At 46.5% G+C, this 21120-nt stretch overlaps 2 protein-coding genes across 6 annotated transcripts in view; one reads left to right on the top strand and one right to left on the bottom strand.

Annotated features, from left to right (window-relative positions):
- Positions 1-443: 443 nt before the first annotated feature.
- On the bottom strand, positions 444-19437 carry MCM4 (minichromosome maintenance complex component 4). 2 transcript variants are annotated; one of them, XM_054246699.2, is made up of 17 exons: positions 19331-19437; positions 19131-19214; positions 18696-18860; positions 18137-18300; positions 17947-18048; positions 17454-17549; positions 17273-17368; positions 15297-15435; positions 12863-13083; positions 10963-11083; positions 7651-7910; positions 6826-7191; positions 6155-6282; positions 4155-4362; positions 2976-3204; positions 2352-2485; positions 444-1230 (listed from the first exon to the last, which is right to left on the bottom strand). In XM_054246699.2, the coding sequence occupies exons 2-17, from the start codon at positions 19198-19200 to the stop codon at positions 1138-1140; spliced, it is 2592 nt and encodes an 863-aa protein (XP_054102674.1). In that variant the 5' UTR covers positions 19201-19214; positions 19331-19437; the 3' UTR covers positions 444-1137. The 2 variants fall into 2 exon arrangements, with proteins under 2 accessions (XP_054102674.1, XP_078208618.1); XM_078352492.1 differs by having other exon boundaries at positions 18696-18952.
- A 757-nt stretch (positions 19438-20194) lies between these two features.
- Positions 20195-21120, top strand: part of PRKDC (protein kinase, DNA-activated, catalytic subunit) — a 195847-nt gene continuing 194921 nt past the window's right edge. For all 4 annotated transcript variants that reach the window (XM_035277313.3, XM_002758884.6, XM_002758885.6 and 1 more), the window contains exon 1: positions 20195-20373. In XM_035277313.3, the coding sequence (XP_035133204.3) occupies positions 20220-20373 (154 nt within the window). In that variant the 5' untranslated portion in view covers positions 20195-20219. The remainder of the gene's footprint in view (positions 20374-21120) is intronic.

Genomic DNA, 21120 nt, shown 5'->3' on the forward strand with positions numbered 1-21120 from the left:
AGCACTTTGGGAGGCTGAGGTGGGAGGATCATGAAGTCAGTTCAAGATGAGCCTGACTAACATAGTGAAACCCCATCTCTACTGAAAATACAAGAATTATTCAGGCATGGTGGCTCGCACGTGTAATCCCAGCTACTCGGGAGGCTGAGACAGGAGAATTACTTGAACCGGGGAGGCGGAGGTTGTAGTGAGCTGAGAGGTGCCACTGCACTCTAGCCTGAGTGCCAGAGCGAGACTACATCTCAAAAAAAAAAAAAAAAAAAAAAGGAAAAAGCAACAACAAAGAATACCTACAATTTTTTTTAGCTTTTAAGATATTTAATTCAGCATTCCACTGATATTTTAATGCTATTTAAATATTCAGTTAGAACTATCATTTTCTGTAGCTACTTTATTAACAAATGTTGATTCTAAGTTATAAAAAAGGCCCAACTCATAAGATGTAAAGGTTTCAGAAATTATTTATTATAGTAGTATTTACACATAAGATTTCAGTCTATCGTCATTTTATAAAGATGACTGCTAGGATTTAATTAATATTTTTAAAAAACAAGACCCATTATATTATGGTGAGTTTTTAGGACCTATAAAATACTCACCACTACAAATTTCCATAAATGTAGTGGTTAGTAAAGCTTTTTTTCTTAATGAAAAATAATGCCAGATAACAAAATTCTGTTACCCAGGCTGGAGTACAGTGGCACCATCTCAGCTCATTGCAACCTCTGTCACCTGAGTTCAAGCAATTCTCCTGCCTCAGCCTTCCGAGTAGCTGGGATTACAGGCACGTGCCACCATGCCTGGCTAATTTTTGTAGTTTTAGTACAGACAGGGTTTCACCATGTTGGCCAGACTGGTCTTGAACTCCTGACCTCATGATCTACCTGCCTTGGCCTCCCAACGTGCTGGGATTATAGGCGTGAGCCACCATGCCTGGCCAGCATTAGTTTTATTTATAATGTAAAAAATAAAAATAAAACACACGCTTCACTACAAATATTGAACCTAAGTTAGAAAATTTTTATGTAGCCAAACCATGACTTTCAACTCTCTTTACACTGACGGCAGTTAACTGGGCTGCAGGCCACACACTATGTGCAACAAGGAGGACGTGCAGGCAGTCTTGCCCACAGGGCTTCAGAGTAAGCGCACGGTCTTCCCAGTCACTGTCAGGAAGTCATCATCTGCCAGGGCACGCAGTGCTTCCTCAAACATATCTTTGGTAATTGCCTGTGGAGAAGAGAACGAAAATAAGTATTTCACACATTACGTCCCTCCGTTACCTGTTAGAGACACAATAATTTTAAACTACAACCCAGTCTTCTCTTTTTGATGGGTATACACATGCCTTATACTCTAAATCAGGAGTGGAGTGGCCAGATAGTCCACATGGTAGAGTTGGCGTCTGTACAGTACACGCTGTAACTGTCAACTCTGCCCTCTCAGTGACAACACGGCCACGGAAAGTGAACTGGTGCTGAAAGCCTGCATATTCTTCCCACTAAATAACTCGCCTTACGTATTTACAAAAGGACACCTGAGTATTTTATACTTAAAACACACTTATATTTGTAACAACTATGAAAAGGGCATAACAATTTTTTTTTTTAAGACAGAGCCTCGCTCTATTAACCAGGCTGGAGTGCAGTGGTGCGATCTCAGCTCGCTGCACCTCTGCCTCCCGGGTTCAAGCAATTCTCCTGCCTCAGTCTCCTGAGTAGCTGGGATAACAGGTGCCCGCCATCACGCCAGGCTAATTTTTGTATTTTTAGTAAAGACGGGGTTTCATCATATTGGTCAGGCTGGTCTCGCACTCCAGACCCCATATCTGCCCACCTTGACCTCCCAAAGTGCTGGGATTACAAGTGGGAGCCACCATGCTTGACCAACAATTTTTTTTTTTTTGAGACAGTTTTGCTCTGTCACCCAGGCTGGAGTGCAGTGGCGGGATCTTGGCTCATTGCAACCTCTGCCTCCCAGTTTCATGCAATTCTCCTGCCTCAGCCTCCTGAGTAGCTGGGATAACGGGTGCCTGCCATCATGCCTGGATAAGTTTTATGTTTTTAGTAGAGACGGGGTTTCACTGTATTGGTCAGGCTGGTCTCAAACTCCTGGCTTCAAGAGATCCACCTGTTTCCGCTTCTAAAAGTGTTGGGATTACAGGTGTGAGCCACTGCACCTGGCCGAAAAATTTAATTGTGATTATTTTTTGATGATGGGCTTATGGTTCATCTTCCTTTCTTTATTCTTATCTGTATTTATTTTTTTAATAAACAAATAAAGGAAAAAAACCAAAAGCATAAGGAAAAGGAGAAAGCTCTATCAAACAAAAAATACATATACACACTTACTATGTCAGATTGCCCCCGAATGTCTTCAAAAAGTTGCTGGTATTTTAGAGCTGGCATTTTGCCCTTAGATAAAATTAGCTTTTTCAATGCTTCAGCTAATTCTTCTTTCCGTTTGCGAGAGGTGGCACTCATCCCTGATTTGAAAAGAAATCAATGAAAACATTATTGCTATGTTTCAAATTCTCAAAAATATTGCTTTGGTAGTATTGCCTAGAAGGGTAAGGGGACAGGGGCTGAGTACATTTGAAAGGAATGAGTTGGGAATGATTTTTCTCTAAGCCACTCGTTGCTGCCTTCCATGGAAACAGTCTACATATTTATGCAGCAAGCAGCTGCTGCTGATTAGGAAACACACAGCTTCTCTAAAATGGGTTAACACAACTGGCCAGACAGCCAAGGAGACAATCTCCTTAACACTATACACAAAACTCTGTATTAATGAATATTGTTATTAAGAGATGAGTAAGGGGCAACTTTCATCAGATTCCCAAAAGGGTCCTAATCCAAAGAAGGTTAAGAACTTTTGTTTCAAATGATTTAACTGTTAGCTTAAATCTAACATATGAACTACTCACATATTGAAATTATTTTCAAAAGCTTTTCCGTTCACTGAGAATAACAAACCTGTAGTAAGAATAGATATGTCCACGATGCCAGTTCGGGGGTCAGTTGCAGACTGCTTCAGAGCTTCCCGATGGAGGCGTTTGGCCTCTTCCACATCAATGGCTTCAACTTTGTTAGAAAATCTTACTTTAGCATGGGCTTCTGCTAAGCGGATTAGTGATTCTAGCTGTCGGGGGTATGCAGAAACCATTCCACGGCTACTGCCAATCTTCCTCATATCTACATAAGCCTATTGTAGGTAGAAAAACAAAAGCAAACCTCCTTTGTAGTAACTTTAGTTTTGTGATTGAATTTTGAACACTCAGGCTTCTGTTAAATAAACTAAACTCAGATCTGGTCCTGGGCCCCAGAGTGCCTCAGATGGTAAGTCGAAAGAAATTTCTACAGAAATCCCACATCCAGCGTGCAGTGGTGGGTGAACATATTCCAACTGGGAGACACTCGGGAAGACTTCTTGCAGAGGGTGGCATCTTACGTAGCTTTAAAGAACAGAGATGGGCATGGTGTGACAGAGGAAAGGGATGTGGCGTCGGGGGAGAGGAGCAGGCTCTCAGGACTCATAGGGTCAATCAGGGCCTGTTTGAGAAAAGTGCTCGGGGATAGTAATCCTGATCTACACCCCTGGCTAGGGGTACACTTGATGGGACACAAAAGGATTGCTGGGAGAATGCTGCAAAGGTAAGTTGGATCAACTTCACATACAGGTGACACAGTCTTATTTCTTCATGAACCACCCGAAGACCATGACACAAAAAGTTACATAATGTCTGCAACTTTCATCTTAGCATTTTTGGGAGCTCAGTTAGGATGTAAAGTTCATCAAAGCATCAGGAACCTGTGTCTACTAAAAATACAAAAATTAGCTGCGAGTCATGGTGGGCACTTGTAATCCCAGCTACTTGGGAGGCTGAGGTAAAAGAATCGGTTGAACCCAGGAGGTGCAGGCTGCAGTGAGCCAAGATTGTGCCACTGCACTCCAGCCTGGGCAAAAGAGCCAGACTCTGTCTCAAAAACAAACAAACAAAAAACAGTATGTTTTTATTAAGAAAATAATTAATGTTTTCATAATTTTGTTTTTTACCCATCAGCAGGAAAATAATTAATGCTTTAAAGATGGCTGGGCAGTCATATTAATGCTGTGGGCTACAGGCACAGTAAGCCTTTCCTCAGCTGGGTTACCTCGATGAGAGCCTGGCTAGCTTCCTCACTTAGCCGTGGCATGATGGTGCTGTGCGCATAGGCAATGTAGTCCTTCAGGACCGCCATGTCCAGGAGCTCCTCCTCTGCCTGCTCCTCGCTCTGGTAGTACAGTGCAACCAGGTGGTGAGCCAGACGCCTGTCATAGGCTTCGTCCTGAGGGTCCAGCATGAGGAAGATCAAGTCAAACCTAAGAAAACAAAGTAAAAACAGTTTATTCAGCACTGGGAGGCCGAGGCGGGTGGATCACCTGAGCTTGGGAGTTCAAGACCAGCCTGGCCAACACGGTAAAACCCTGTCTTTACTAAAAACACAAAAATTAGCAGTGTGCCTATCATCCCAGCTTTTCAGGAGGCTGAGGCAGGAGAATCACTTAAACTTGAGAGGTGGGGGTTGCAGTGAGCGAAGATTGTGCCACTGCACTCCAGCCTGGGCGACAGAGGGAAACTATCTCAAAAAAACAAAATAAAACAAAAAAACTGTTTTCCTAGTTGAGACACCAATACACCTACAAACAATGTATTAAAGAATGCTCGAGCACCGCAGATGTGCCGTGAATGTGCACCCTGTGAGTGCCCCAGGGAGAAGCATCTTTGCCTGGTGCGGAAAGAGCCTTTTTCTGTCCATCCGTTCAACCCACTCACCCTGTGCTGTCCCTTAGGTCTGCCCAGGGAATGACTAGAGACCAATCAGATGAGTCAAGGGAAGACTTACTTCCCTTAGAAAAAGGTTACTATAATTTTTTGACGATGGACAGTTTTTTTTTTCTTGTTTTTGAGATGAAGTCTCACTCTGTAGCCCAAGCTAGAGTGCAGTGGAGTCCTCTCAGCTCACTGCAACCTCTGTCCCCCCGGCCCAAGCAATTCTTGGGCTTCCTCAGCTTCCTGAGTAGCTGGGACTACAGGTGCCTGCCACCACACCTGGCTCATTTTTTTTAGATGGAGTTTAGCTGTTGTTACCCAGAATTGGAGTGCAATGGTATGATCTCGGCTCACTGCAACCTCCGCCTTCTGGTTCAGGCAATTCTCCTGCCTCAGCCTCCTGAGTAGCTGGGACTACAGGCACGTGCCACCATGCCCAGCTAATTTTTGTATTTTTAGTAGAGACGGGGTTTCACCTTGTTGACCAGGATGGTCTCGATCTCTTGACCTCGTGATCCACTTGCCTTGGCCTCCCAAAGTGCTGGGATTATAGGCATGAGCCACCGTGCCCAGCCTCATTTTCTTTTTTTAAGTAGAAACGGGGTTTCACCATATTGCCCAGGGTGGCCTCAAACTGCTGAGCTCACTCGATCCACCCACCTAGGCCTCCCAAAGTGCTGGGATTGCAGGCATGAGCTACTGCATGTGAATGACGACGAAAAGATTTGAACGAAAGCACATGCAACTATTTTTTTGGGGAAAAAGCTATTAAAAATACAAAAATTAGTGGGCATGGAAGGCACACCTATAATCCCAGCTAGTTGGAAGGCTGAGGCCAGAGAATTGCTTGAACCCGGGAGGTGGAGGTTGCATGAGCTGAGCACACCATTGTACTACAGCCTGGGCGACACAGAGAGACTCCGTCTCAAAAAAAAAAAAAAAAAGCAAGTAATTAAAACCTAAGATCCGCTTATGAGATATGTCCAATATTTGTAGTGGGGCTGAGAGTGAAAATTATGTGACTGATCTTTAATGAATCTACCTTTTCAGAGCCTCATCTACTGTACAGCGTTGTTCTCTGTCGATTCTCAGTGCTAGCTTTAGGAATAAGGATAGTGAGTGACAGCCATGTGAAAACGGCATGGGATTGAGATACCCCAACTGGTTAAAAAACAAGTAAGAGTATACATCATCCTTGCCTCGAAAACCCTTGACCAACCAAATCTGAAACATCCTGATGAGCGAAGAGTTTCCATTAGCAGTTGCCGAATCTTAGTAGCTCCTTTTCAATCTCATCCTGAATATTACACAAATGAACAAAATAAAAATCTGTTTTAATACCTTGATAATAAAGTGTGAGGTAGCTGGATGTTTTCAATGGTTGTTTTTTTAGGGTCCCACTGAGACTCAATGGGATTTGCCGCTGCCAGGACGGAGGTGCGTGCATTGAGCTGACAGACGATCCCAGCCTGTCACGAGAAAACAGCGCCGTCAGAAGCCTCTCAGACACCAGCAGTAACAAGCACCACCTTCGCCTGACCACCTGTTAAACCCACGTTCCCTCTGCTGCGGTTCTACTGCCTGAGCCATGTTGCCTTCACTGACTTCAGCAGTTCACCTGGATAAGCCCTGTCCTCAGGGTCATGTCAAGGACTGAGTTGAGATGAGTGTGTGCTATACCCACATCTTTCACAGAAAGCAAGCCCTTGCAAGAGCTTTAGGACAAACTCAAGTTTTTTGAACATGACGTCAGTGGGTTAGTAGAGTAAAAAAGACAAAACTGGATACCCTGTAGAAGATATGTAGAGATTTAGCTGAAATATGATGTGAAAAGCACTTATCGATCTCCCCAAGTTAGAATCAAAGTAGCACAGCACAGTTCCAGACGCTGTCTTTCAAGGATCCACACATTTTAAACATGCCCACGTCGACAGTGGAGAGGGCAACGTACCTTTGCGATGGACAGAGTCTGCTGTCCCATGACTTCATGCAGTACAGATAGGGCGACGTACCTTTGCGATGGACAGAGTCTGCTGCTCCATGACTTCATGCAGTACAGATCGTGTACTTTCATTCATCTTGTCGAACTCATCGATACAGCAGATGCCGTTGTCACTCAAGACAAGGGCACCTGTCTGCAGGACCAGCTGCCTTGTCTCAGGGTCTTTCATTACATACGCGGTGAGGCCAACTGCACTGGAGCCCTTCCCAGATGTGTACTGGCCCCTGGGGACCAGGTTGTACACGTACTGCAACAATTGGGACTTGCTGGTACCAGGGTCGCCACATAGCAAGATGTTGATCTCAGCCCGAAATTTGCCCCTTCCTGTGTGACTAAAATCTTTCCTTGTCCCACCAAAGAGCTGAAGCAAGATTCCCTAAAAAATCAAACACACAGACATGTCTGAACATTCATTTTCTGCACAGTAACTGAGACGTAGTTTAAACGTTACAGATACTTTTCTCTCTTATAAAGAACTACAATTAAGAAATCATAGGAAAGCATAAAAAGGCTTGTGGAAGTACTTGATATGCTCTCAGTTATCACGGACCAATTTATTCATCAGCACCTATCATTGTACCAGAATGGTGGCCATGCAAGTCCCTATTCTGACATGGTGTGTCCTCTTCTGTTTAGCAACCTAAGCTCAGAGCAGAGATGAGGACAGACAATGCTGATTCTCTTCAGCCAATGGCACGTCAGGATGCCTGCGCCTGCTCTAACAGGCCACAACTCATGTCCTTTATGGTGGAAGGCTCGAGGGGTGGAATGGATGTTTACACTATTTGATCTCAAAGAACTGTAAATCCCAATGCCTAGTCAAAAATTCAGTTACCTTCTTTATATCTTCATGTTCATAAATGCTTGGAGCCAAGGCTGAAGCAAGCCTCTCATAAATGTCTGGTTTCCTGGAAAGTTCCTTCAGCAATTCCACACGTTTCTCTGAAAAAAGTTTCTGTTCTGCTTCTTCATCAAGGCCATGCAGACGTTTTGCATCCGTTTTCCGATAATGAATGACATCAATGTGGGTTTTGTAGACAGACTTCACATTACTCACTCTTGGATTGACTCGAATAGGCACTGCTCGATAGATGCCTGAGAGCACAACCAGGAGATGCACTTTTACCTTCCCATGTCTTCCTCCAAGTGACTCAGCAACCAGTGTAGGCAACAAATGCACTAGGTGAGGCACTACACTGGGCTGGCCCTGGAGGTGAGCTCCACCATCTCCTCCATGACCCTCCCAAGCCCAGGACTCAGTCCGACGTTGCAAAGCTCCCGCCCCCTCTGAGCAAGTGGGGAAATGGCAGCAAGAAAGGGACAAACTTGAAAGAACCCAGGTTGGTTGGGTGTGGTGGCTCATGCCTGTAATCCCAACACTTTGGGAGGCCGAGGTGGGCGGATCACCTGAGGTCGGGAGTTTGAGACCAGCCTGGCCAACATGGTGAAATCCTGTCTCTGCTAAAAATACAAAATTAGCCTGGTGTGGTGGCACATGTCTGCAATCCCAGCTACTTGGGAGGCTAAGGCAGGAGAATCACTTGAGCCCAGGAGGCGGAGGCTGTGGTGAGCTGAGATCACGCCATTGTACTTCAGCCTGGGCAACAAGAGCAAAACTCCATCTTAAAAAAAAAAAAAGAGAAAGAACCCAGGTTTCTGCAAATGATAGACCCAAGGATGTGTTCATCTGGGTCCAGTCATCAGCAGTGTTCTGGGGCGGCTGCAGCTATGTGAGCACACCCGCAGGCACACAGTTGCTCTCAGGGTGAAATGAACCTGCTGTGCTTCTAGCTCCATGCTGGGTTCATTGTGTGTTCAATAAGCAGTATTTTACTTCTCTCAGTTGAGTGTACAGAATCTGCCTAGCACTTACCTGACTGCAACAAAATGCTAAAATCCTCCAGCCACTGAACTAGACTAGGTCCCTGCCTCCTGCCCCACAAAAGCATGCCAACCACGTCCTCCCAGAAGCCAGGCTCCCCACATGGAGAAGTCTCATCTGATGTTCATCTTTTCTGGATTTCAAATCAGAAGCCTTGGACTTCAGAATGATTCTGGCAGCTTTTGGAGAAAGTCTGACCCTTCCCCTGACAGCTATCTCAATGCGATGGCACTGAGTGCTGTCCTTGTTTATTTAGTGGGTCAGCGTATTTCTTGTTTAACACAACAAACCAGTTTACACACAGAATACACACTACTCTTCACTCCAATACAGGCTAGGGATGGACGATTATGTTGAAAGAGGTCTGTGATGATCTCACAGAACAGCACTGACACTTACTTCACATCTACACAGCACTTTCCACAGCCCCTTGGCCCCAGACAACTCTCACACATGTATCATCACATTAACTCCACTTTGTAGGTTAGGAAACTAAAATATTGGACTACTTTTTTGAAGGTTACAGGGTGGCAGAACTGGAAATGGCGCATGTCATTCACTAAAGACTACGCATTCTTTCAAATTCTCGGTGACTACAAGTACTTTCACAACTGAAGATTGCTAGTGACAACTGTGGGACTTCACACTGGGGAAGAAACAGGGAGCACTGCCTCATTGAAAACAAGAGCTGATGAATGGCGTGCCCCAGGCCCTCTGCTCAGGACCAGATCCAGGCACTCCCTGCCCATCAATGAAGAGCTATGCTGCCTTTAACACTCCCTTGCCCCAACCAAAATCCATTGTTCGTCTACAGAATCAAAAAGACTGCCACACTCATGTGGTGCTGTGCTAACAGCACTCTCATGGCAGCAAGAGGGGACCCGGGTCCTGGGTCATCATTTACTGTGGCATCTGAACTACCGCAGCCTATGTGCCCCTAAACCTCATGTGCTTTTGCACATGGAAACAAGGCGCTCTGACCTGTTCTTCGTAATAAACAAATATTAACTCTTGGCTGTACATTTCGGAAACAAGTAAAAATTGCTTAAAACTCCAGCCTTGAGATGGCGCTGTGAGAACAACCCAGGATTGGAGCTCTCGTTGTGTCCGCGGAGAGGGACATGGATGAATCTGGAGAACATCATCCTCAGCAAACTGACACAAGAACAGAAAATGAAACACTGCATATTCTCACTCATAGGTGGGTGATGAAAAATGAGAACACATGGACACAGAAAGGGGAGTACTAAACACTGGGGTCTATTGGGGGGAAAAGGGGAGAGCCAGTGGGAGGGGGAGGTGGGGAGGGATAGCCTGGGGAGAAATGCCAAATGTGGGTGAAGGGGAGAAGAAAAGCAAAGCACACTGCCATGTGTGTACCTACGCAACTGTCTTGCATGCTCTGCTCATGTACCCCAAAACCTAAAATCCAATAAAAAATTAAAAAAAAAACAAAAAAAAAACTCCAGCCTCTGGGCTGGGTGTGGTGTCTCACACCTGTAATCCCAGCACTTAGGGAGGCCAAGGTGGGTGGATCACATGAGGTCAGGAGTTGAAGACCATCCTGGCTAACATGGTGAAACCCCGTCTCTACTAAAAATACAAAAAATTAGCTGGCCGTGGTGGTGTGCACCTGTAGTCCCAGCTACTCTGGGAGGCTGACGCAGGAGAATCTCTTGAATCCAGGAGGCAGAGGTTACAGTGAGCCAAGGTCACACCACTGCACTCCAGCCTGGCAACAGAACAAGGTTCAGTCTCAAAAAAATTAAAAAACAAACAAAACAACCCACCTCCAAGATCGCACAACTGCACTCCAGCCTGGCGGCAAAGTGAGACTGTCTCAAAAAAACAAAGAAAAACTCCAGCACTGGTGATCCGTCTCTGAGCTGCTGGCATAACTCAAAACTTGACCCATTCCAGCCGTCCGAGGCTGCTCTCTCGTGATGCGAACAGTACGGACCAAAGACACATATAACTCCAGGATACTGAGAAAGCAAGAGGCAAGTGACCTCATAAACCACGGGCTCCAACATTCAAGTTCAGGAAGAATTGAACAATTTCATACTGCTGGGCTGTGGGACGCAGTTTAAAAGGTGGCAGACAAAGCGGGGATATATCCCACAGTCTCAAAGACGTGCAGTGACAACAGGAGGCAGAACTCGCCCATCCCAATGAACCTGGGATCGAGCCCAGTGACTCACTGAAGGGCAGCACTGAAAGCAAGACACGACACATGCTTACATGCTGGTACAAACCTACTCTTACCTGTAATATTCACTCTGTCCCCAGGCTGAACCTTGTCAACGAGATCATTATGAGCAAACAGGATGACGGTGTGTGGTGTCTGCCCCGCAGGCATGTCTTCCGGAGACTCCTGAAGCTTGATCTGAAGAGCAAAAGAGAGCATGTGGGCCACAGAGTGCAGGGGGGACACAATCTGCATGTGTTTGTACTGCTTTGTACTACATTTGCCACACCTTCTCTTGCAATCTGTTTTTGCCATGTAAGTCTACAATACGTATCTCTGCATGAATGTTTGTCCATGTTTCTCATTATTTAAGAAGTTACTTCTAGATCTCCTGGGTGACGCACCACACTTTTTTTCTACTTTATCTTAGCTCACCGCAACCTCCACCTCCTGGGTTCAAGCGACTCTCCTGCCTAAGCCTCCCAAGTAGCTGGGATTACAGGAATGTGCCACCACAGCCAGCTAATTTTGTATTTTTAGTAGAGACAGGTTTTTTCCATGTTGGTCAGGCTGGTCTTGAACCCCTGACCTCAGGTGATCCGCCTGCCTCAGCCTCCCAAGGTGCTGGGATTACAGGTATGGGCCACCATGCCTGGCCACTGCACACACTCTTAAGACTCACTGTCAGATGCACCTGTGCACCTCACAAACCCTGCCTGTGTCCACTCAGCCAGCCGGTGTCTGTGGTGCACCTGGCTTGTGCCAGAACCCATTCTAGGTGTCAGGGACTCCAAAGTGAACAAAGTTCCCTCACTCAAGGAGTGGAAGGGCGAGGTACAGAAAAGTGAGCACATAACATCTGACAGTGGCAAATACAGCAAACAGCAACAAAACAGGAAGGAATGCAGGGAGCTGCGGTGGGAGTGGTGGAGATGCTTTTCATAAAGCAGGGTCGAGGAAGGCCTTCCCAAACCAGGTGCCCTCGGAGAGGTCTAAGGATGCTGTGCTTTTCTCTAAGCCACTTTGGGGGCCCTGCCGGATTCTGAAAATAGGAGGCCGTGTGCCTGCCTTTCTGCCTCCAGCTCTCTGTGCCATGCAACATTAAATGAACTGTGTACATGTCGCCACTGAAAACTCAAATCCTGTCCTCCCACATCAACTTTACAGTTACAATCACGATAAATATGCAATTTTCTACCTTCCCCTCACTTATTTCTGTATCATTTTAATAACTTCATCTTAAATTTCATGAATAGAGAGGAAAAAGATCAAACTTTAGACAACAAAATTTGTGAAAAAGATTCAGAAAAATTCCTCCATCCTTCACTGATGGAAAAGCTGCAGAACGACATTTAACCAAGTATTCTGATCTCAAATGTTTAATGTTTACAGTAGAAAAAGGTTTTCTTAGGCCAGGCGCAGTGGCTCATGCCTGTAATCCCAACACTTTGGGAGGCTGAGGCGGGTGGATCACGAGGCCAATAGATCGAGACCATCCTGGTCAACATGGTGAAACCCCGTCTCTACTAAAAATACAAAAATTAGCTGGGCATGGTGGTGCACGCCTGTAGTCCCAGCTACTCGGGAGGCTGAGGCAGAATTGCTTGAACCCAGGAGGCGGAGGTTGCGGTGAGCCAAGATCGCGCCATTGCACTCCAGTCTGGGTAACAAGAGCGAAACTCCGTCTCAAAAAAAAAAAAAAGGTTTCTTTTCATGAAAATATGGTGTCTCCGACAATGGACATTACTACTGGCAACAGCATAGGGACAGTGCCCTGAAGCAGGGGCTTTGTGTGCTCTGTGTATTCAAACCACAGGCCACTAACAAACCCCACACCACCAGAGAGAGATGGAGCTGGATGACATTCGGGAAGCAAGGCTCAGGGTCGAAGTGACAAGTTAAAGTGGCCTTTTGAGCATACAGACAGAGGCAGAACAGAGGCAAAGCATAGCCTGGGGGGCCAGCATGGCTGCGCACCATCTGCTTGTCGGAGAATAGGGAGCGGTTGTGGATGAGTGCCATGCTGTGAGTGGTGTGGCAGCGCCCGCACACACTGGGCTCTGCGATGCGGCCGCGGTCCATCTCCACCCGTGTTGTGTGGGCGCACACTTGGCACTGGAAGAAGGCCTCCTGCATCTCAGGAATCAGCTGGGATGTCCTGATCACCATGCCACTGATGGTGATGAGCTGGTCGATATCTGTGAGGGGAGAGATCAGCACATAGGACCTGAGGTGAAGAGGTCCAGGAAAGGCTGGGATCATAGGCAGGCACTAGGTGCCCATGAGTCTGCCTAGGGTGCCCTTTCTGTGTCCAGTCTTCTTTAGGGTACATCTTCAGGAGACTCTCAAGCCCAGTGGATCTCTGGCTCTTTCTTCCTCAGGGCCCCTGTCCAGCAGGCATCCACTGCTCCCTTCTTGTCTGCCTACCCTGCTCTCTGCCTCCTGCCTCACTTACCCAGCCCCCTGTATGTCATCCTGCTGCCTCAGGGAAAAAGCCAGATGGTATAGACTGAGTCCTGACCCTAACTTGTCTCCTCTATAGAATAGGGTGATATCAGCACCTACCTCAGAGCTGAGGACTGAACGAGTCAGTGTACAGCAAGCCTAGTAAGAGCACCTGGCAGAGAAAAAGCCTTCTGTACTTCATAATCATTACTATCCACACAGGAGGGCCCCTTAGATGGTCTGATCTTTCACTCTTGCTTGTTTCCTCTAGGATTTGAACCTTCCCTGACATACAACGTTTCCCCTTTGAAGGTCGTACTGCCCCAACTAATTTCCCCTGCTGGTTTCAGACAAGCTACCCTGTATTGGTCTGTGGTTAGCCATTGTTAGACATAAACATCACCCTATCCTTCCACTGATTCATGAGACCTCTATAATTTGGTTGTTTTTGAGATGGGGTCTTAACCTGCTGCCCAGGCTGGAGTGCAGTGGTACAATCACGGCTCACTGCAGGCTCAAGTGAGCCTGTCACCTCAGCCTCCCAAAGTGCTAGTATTACATGCAGGAGCCACTGTGCTTGGCTAATTTCTTCCTAATTTTCATTTGTTTAAAGACATGGAGTCTATGTCACACAAGATAATCTCAAACTCCTGGCCTCAAATGATACTTAAGTCTTTAAAATCTATATATATATATTTTTTGGAGACATTCTTTCTGTCACCCTGGCTGAAATGCAATTGTGATCTTGGCTCATTGCAACCTCCGCCTTCCAGATTGAAGCACTTCTCTTGCCTCAGCCTCCCAAGAGTAGCTGGGACTCTAGGGGCGTGCCACCATGCCCTGCTAATTTTTGTATTTTTGGTAAAGGGGTTTCACCATGTTGGCCAGGCTGGTCTCGAACTCCTTACCTCAAGTGATCCACCTGCCTCAGCCTCCCAAAGTGCTAGGATTACAAGTGTGAGCCACTGTGTCTGGCCTTAGAATCTAATTCCATCTTCCTTCCACCTATTTACAATTCCTTCCTGCCTCCCTCGCCACTAGTCTTTTACTGTAAAATGCAGTTTGGTGACGTCTGAAATCAGGTGAACACTTGGCAGTTTCCTGCCTTCTACGCTACGATGATCTCCAGTCTCACTCAGGCAATGTTTGCGTAACGATGCCTTAATGCCGTGCTTCCGGAAGTTTAAACGCACCCCCTCACCCAACCAAACAGCGCTCTACCTCCTCCCGTGTTCCCAGCATCAGGATGTCAGGAGCCAGTTTCTTAAGAGAAAAAAACCATTCCTCCTCATGTTCACCGACTATGTTACTTTGTTATTGATTTTTTGTGCCCTTGGCACATTTTACTTAGAGATATTTATTACTTTTTAACAGCTTTCATAGTTCAATCTTCATACGTGGCAAATATATTTATCCTGTACTTTCAATCCTATGGCCACTATCTAGGTTACGGCTTAATGCCCCATGTTTTAACTACTGTCCAAGTTTACTAATAGAACTTCAACATGCCTTGCACATTAGAACCCCCACAAACTTCAACAGTGGCAAAATCTTTTTTTTTGCCACTAAAGGAACTAACGGTGCCTTATTTACTATGGAATAAAAATCTGGATTCTTTTTTTTTGTTTTTTTTGAGACAGGGTCTCGCTCTATTGCCCAGGTTGGTCTTGAATTCCTGGCCTCAAGTGATCCTCCTGCCTTGGCCTCCCAAAGTGCTAGGATTACAGGCATGAGCCCCCATGCCCAGCCAAGTCCTCTCTCTTATAGGAGAAACTTCAGTTAAATTTAAAGAGTATAGTGGATTCATAAGTATATAGGATTACTGAATCTGCATTATTTGTCAATTTATAATCCGTCACCTTGACTACCACCAGCAATGACTTCTTTCACAGTTTCTTGATGAAACAAGGCTATTTTCATGCAAGGCATTTTCCTTCCACAAAAGTAATCCTATGAAGTACATCACCTTCCGGATTCAGGTTTCTCATATTCTTAGTCTTCAATGCGTTGAATGGTCTTACTTGAATCTGATGTTCTAAGATTGAGTCAGGGTAACGGTCAAAGAAGATCTCATTGACAGCCATGTCAAAAGTTGGAATAACTTCCTGTAAAATAAATTATCAAGATGCCAGGATGTATTTTTATTCATATCTCAGTGTTAAATACAATAAAAGCACGTTAGAGTAGCAAAGCATAAAAACAAGACGACATGGCTTGCCCCCAAATGTTACCCTACAGAATCATTCACACGCAGTTGTCAAATTTAGGTATACTAAACTATCTACCTCTGCGTACTCTCATTTGGTTTAATCTGACAATTTACATGAAAGTGCCTTCTTGGCCAGGCGCGGTGGCTCAAACCTGTAATCTCAGCACTTTGGGAGGCTGAGGCGGGTGGATCATGAGGTCAAGAGATTGAGACCATCCTGGTCAACATGGTGAAACCCTGTCTCTACTAAAAATACAAAAAATTAGCTGGGCATGGTGGCGTGTGCCTGTAATCCCAGCTACTCGGGAGGCTGAGGCAGGAGAATTGCCTGAACCCAGAAGGCAGAGGTTGTGGTGAGCCGAGATCACGCCATTGCACTCCAGCCTGGGTAACAAGAGCGAAACTCCGTCTCAAAAAAAAAAAAAGAAAGTGCCTTCTTGACCAGGCATGGTGGCTCATACCTGTAATCCCAACACTTTGGGAGGCCAAGGCAAGTAGATCATTTGAGGTCAGGAGTTTGTGACCAGCCTGGCCAACATGGTAAAACATCATCTCTACTAAAAATACAAAAATTAGCTGAGCGTGGTAGCGTGTGTCTGTAATCCCAGCTACTCAGGAGGCTGAGGCAGGAGAATCATTTGAGCCTGGGAGGCGAAGGTTGCAGTGAATCAAGATCACGCTACCACACTCCAGTTTGTGCGACAGTTAAGACTGTCTTAAAAAAAAAAAAGCACGTGCCTTCTTGACGTACATTGGCATATTTTATGCTTTCTATTAGAAGAAAATATTTTTATCTCATATTTTCATTAACTTCCCCCATAATGAAATGATACCAAAGTAAGTTAAATCATATTTATTCAGATTTGTTAACATACAGTTCCCATTTTACAGATGAGGAAACTGCTTTTGGTTGGCTAAGGAACTTGGCCAAGAATATGCAGCTAGTAGTCAGCAAAACCAAGACTAAAAAAACCAAGTCTGCTTTCCTCCAAAGACTACACCCAGAGTCAACAGAGCTGATATTTCATTAATAAAAACGAATCTGAGGGCAAGAAGTAAAAGTCTACAGTACAATAAATAGATTATTTTAAAGCAGGAAGTATGCAATGCGTTTAAAATATTTCCACTTAAGACAACTTACTTCATGAAACCCAAGAAGCTATCAGTTGAAAGATTCATAATTTTTGTAGAGAAACACTGCCAATTAAACCATAATCTGTCATTGACAATAATACAAAATTCACATTCAGAAACATTCAAATGTGAAAAAAAAAAGTTCATCTTAAAAGGAAATAATACATGGTTTTCTTTTTCTTTTTTTTTTGAGACAGCCTCACTTTGTTGGCCAGGCTGGAGAACTGGTGCTGTGTCAGCTCACTGCAACCTTCACCTCCTGGGTTCAAGTGATTCTTCTGCTTCAGCCTCCCGAGTAGCAGGGACTACAGGCACCCACCACCATGCCCAGCTAATTTCTGTATTTTCAGTAGGGATAGGGTTTCACTATGTTTGTCAGGCTGGTCTCTAACTCCCAACCCCAAGTGATCCACTTGCCTTGGCCCCCAAAGCACTGGAATGATAGGTGTAAGCCACTGCACCTGACCCAAGGAGACGATACATGGTTTTTCCTAAAGCGTTTGTGCAAACTTTCTTCATTACTGAGGGATTTCTGTTATCTAGAAACATTCTTTCTAGATAGTTACTAAAATTCATCAAGGTCAAAGGCAAATTCTTACCTGTGGGTAAGAGATGAGCTGTCTGTACATATTTTTGTCAAATGATTTGATGTGTTCACAGTTTACATTTAAAAATGGCTCACCAATAACATTAATCTGCAAGATAAAAATGAACAAGCTGTATTTTGCTAATATAATCATTTTAAAACACATAACTGGGATTTAAAGAGCATTTGATTACCTCCCCAAGTCGTTGCATGTATATAGGTTCAGTAACATCTATGCCAACATTTTCTTCTTCTTTAGCCAGAGGATCAATAAAACGCTGAAGAAATCTCTTCAAGTGAAGAGAAAAAATATTAGGCATATAGCATTTGGGAACAAGCAACTATTAAAAACACACAAAGTTATGAGTATGTCACTATCAAGAGACAGAAATAAATAACACTTTTTCTTTTTTAAATTTTAATTTAGAGATGAAGTCTCACTATACCAGTCAGGCCGCTATCAACTCCTGGCTTCAAGTGATCCTCCCACCTTGGCCTCCCAAAGTGCTGGGATTATAGCTGTGAGCCACAACAGTAGCTCTTCTTAAACATTAGAAAGACATCAGTAATTCTAGGCCACCTACAAATCTGCCCCTAGTCATATGGCTACTTAGACATGGGTTACAAACACCACTGTCTCCGAATATTTTCAGAGCCCAAACAAGAATTTCAATACATATGGCTCACCTGAAAATTTTCTTTGCATGCTGCCACGTTTACATCTGTTCCCCAGATCACAAGCTTCTGGCCTAGAGACTGCTCACTTGCCACCATATCTTCTGCTGCTGCCTACACAGAAAAACATGACAGAACCATGACAATGAAGTTACCCACGTGATATCTGCCATAAGAGGGTTTCAGGAGACGGCATACTTACCGCGTCAGACTGCAGATCCACCTGCAGGCCCTTCTGTGCGGAGCCCAAGTCAGGCCTCTGTCTCACAGGTGTGCCTCTAACACCACTTCTTGGGGTTCCCTCTACCCTCGAGCTGGGAGTGCCATATGTCAGTGGTGAACTAACATCAAAGTCAAGAGGGATAGCTATAAAAACAAAATTAGGAGGTTTACAAGGAAATTCTGGTGGCATATCAAACCTTCAAACTACAGAATGTTGTCTGTCAATCTATATCATCTAATCTCATCGCAACAGCACACTGAATTATTTATTGCAACCTTCGGTGGTTGAAATTCTGAGCACTATTAAATGTCCTATTAAAAAAAGCACAAGAGAAGCTGCTTCCTCTGCTCACTAAGCCCTAAAACTACTATTCTCTGAGCTTTGTTCTGCAGGTCGTCTGGTTCAGAACATGCTCACACATGTGCAGAGGGGATGCTTTAGGCATTATGACAACCACTGTTATCAAACTAGTAAACCTGAGATGAAGCATCAGCTGTGTGTCAGGCACCCAGCATAACCTAGATCTCCAGACACGCACCTGAAGAATGCATTTGGGGAGGGCTGGAAAATAACGTGTCCTGCGCGGCTGGGCTCTGCAGGTCTGCTCCAGGTGAGGTTGGCATCGGCTGCAGCTCCCCTGTGGAGGTGGAATCCTCGCCTCTACGTCTCTGAGAGGGAGATGACCTAGCATCCTCACTTCGAGCTTGTGTCACACAAAACAGAAAAGACGGTCATGAACTTCCAGATCCGGCCTTCCTGGATTTGTCGGTCCTTTGGGGCACTATTGACCCATCACTGAACCAAACCAAACAGGGACAGATGGGTAATCAGTACCCAGGCCAGGACTGCTGTGACTGTGCGTACCACGGGGCAGCGCCCGGCCCGCGCACCCACCCAGCGCTGCCAGCTGCGGCGGGAGAGGGCGGAGGGGCCGCGCCAGGGGGCCGTGGAAGGCCGAGCTAGAGGGACTCACGCGTCTGAGCGGGGGTGGCTCTTCCACGCCGGCTACCGCGGCGGCTCGGGGTCGACGCAGGGGATGACATGGTGCTCGAGGTACCTGCACGATAAGGATAAGGTCGCGCCGCGCCAGCCTCCCGGCTTACCCGCCCTGCCCCGCCGCGCGGACGGCCCCGCCGGCTCCGTGCTACGCCCTCCCCGCCGGCGCGCGGTTACCAGTGAAAAGCGGCCTCTTGCAGATGCTCGCAGGGCTCCGGGTACACCTGGAGGGTCTAGCTCCCAAACCGCGAAACCGAGTTCCCGCCGGCGGCAAGATCGTCTCCGCCCCTGGCAGCGCCTCACCAATCACAGCGACGCTCGTGCGTGGCTCCGCCTCCGGGAGGCACCACTGCGCACTGGTAGGGGAGACACTGCAGCTTCCTTTGGCGCCCGTGCGGAAGCCAGATGTAGGCCTCGCTCAGTCCCCCCTCGGTCCAGATGGTCTGACCCCCCTGCCCTCCGGCGTTTTCGCGGGAAATCTGGGTCCGACGGCACCAGTTCTCGGGGATGTGTTCCTCTAGTGTTGGCTGGGGAGCATGTGCTTCTTTATCCCTTAATTGTTTTTGTCTAATAAGGACGTTACAGGTGCATTTGTCACTGTTAAAAAATTAAAAAAAAGCAACTAAGGACAGGGCAGGGATGGTCTCATTATGCTGCCCAGGCTGGCCTCGAACTCCAGCGATCCTCCCGCCCCAGCTTCCTAAAATGTTGGGATTGCAGGCGGGAACCACCGCGGCCGGACGCGTTTGTCACTCTTTATTGAGGAATAAACTTGGAGTTCTTGACCTAGGCCCCTCGGTTCTTTTATCTGCCACTGGTATTTATTTAGTCAACTCCAATACCAAGTAGCCACCCCATCTACTTCCGCAGGTCAGACTTATGGACGGCGTATCTCCTTAGGTTTCGTGGTCGATACGGACCAAGGAGACGTACCTCCAGGCCAGGGCCCTCCCGCAGGGGTCTCTGGGAAAGTTCCTGCCGCCGCGCTCCGTAGCCCCGCCCCCGCGCAGGGGCATTTCCGGGTCCGGGCAGAGCGGGCGCACGCGCGGGAGCGGGACTCGGCGGCATGGCGGGCTCCGGAGCCGGTGTGCGTTGCTCCCTGCTGCGGCTGCAGGAGACCTTGTCCGCCGCGGACCGCTGCGGTGCTGCCCTGGCCGGTCATCAGCTGATCCGCGGCCTGGGGCAGGAATGCGTGCTAAGCGGCAGCCCCGCGTTGCTGGGTGGGTACCGGTCAGAGCTGGGCCGCGGGTGGGTCCTGGCTTCACGAGTCGTTCTGGAGCTGGGCAGCCCGGCGCTTCTCTCTGTTTAGATGACGATGTTTTGAAGTACAGCGTTTAGGTTCTTGAGGGGAATTTCTGTGTATGAAAGGTGATTTGTCATACTGCTTTTTTCACGCTAGTATTAGAGGAAAGATATTTTAAAACCAAAGTTGGTGAAAACGACCGGTAATTTGGCAATCATTGCTATGCAGAGTGGGGGGAGGGCCAGAGAAAAAGTGCGTGCGTGTGTGTGTGTGTGTGTTTGTGCGTGCATGCGTGTCTGTGTGTGTGATGGAGTCTCTCTCTGTCGCTCAGGCTGGAGTGCAATGGCGCGATTTCGATTCACTGCAACCTCCGCCTCCTGAGTAGCTGGGATTATAGGCGCGCGCCACCACCCCCGGCTAATTTTTTTGTATTTTTCATAGAGATGGGGTTTCACCGTGCTGATCAGGCGGTCTTGAACTCCTGATCTCTTGATCCAACAGCCTCTACCTCCCAAAGTAGAGGTAGATTACAGGCATGAGCCACCGCGCCCAGCCAAGAGAAAGTATTTGCTTTCACCTGAATCTCGCCTAATTCCCAGCAGTACCTTTTCCAAACCCTTATATTTGCTGTTCCTGCTTTGAGAATAATTGAAAAAATATAATTGAAGTCGTGATGTTCTTTTAACTTAGCAATGCCTGGGTGGGAACTTTTTCCCTTTGTAGT

The sequence above is a fragment of the Callithrix jacchus genome, chromosome 16 (assembly GCF_049354715.1).
Source record: "Callithrix jacchus isolate 240 chromosome 16, calJac240_pri, whole genome shotgun sequence".
Lineage (NCBI taxonomy): Eukaryota > Metazoa > Chordata > Mammalia > Primates > Cebidae > Callithrix > Callithrix jacchus.

Excerpts from the sequence above, each read along its gene's own strand:
- MCM4 (XM_054246699.2), bottom strand. The coding sequence starts at position 19,200 with ATGTCATCCCCTGCGTCGACCCCGAGCCGCCGCGGTAGCCGGCGTGGA. Across the intron at positions 18,861-19,130 it reads AGCCACCCCCGCTCAGACGC|CTCGAAGTGAGGATGCTAGG; the intron begins GTGAGTCCCTCT and ends GTGTGACACAAG. Across the intron at positions 4,363-6,154 it reads CCTCACACTTTATTATCAAG|GTTTGACTTGATCTTCCTCA; the intron begins GTATTAAAACAG and ends TTGTTTTCTTAG.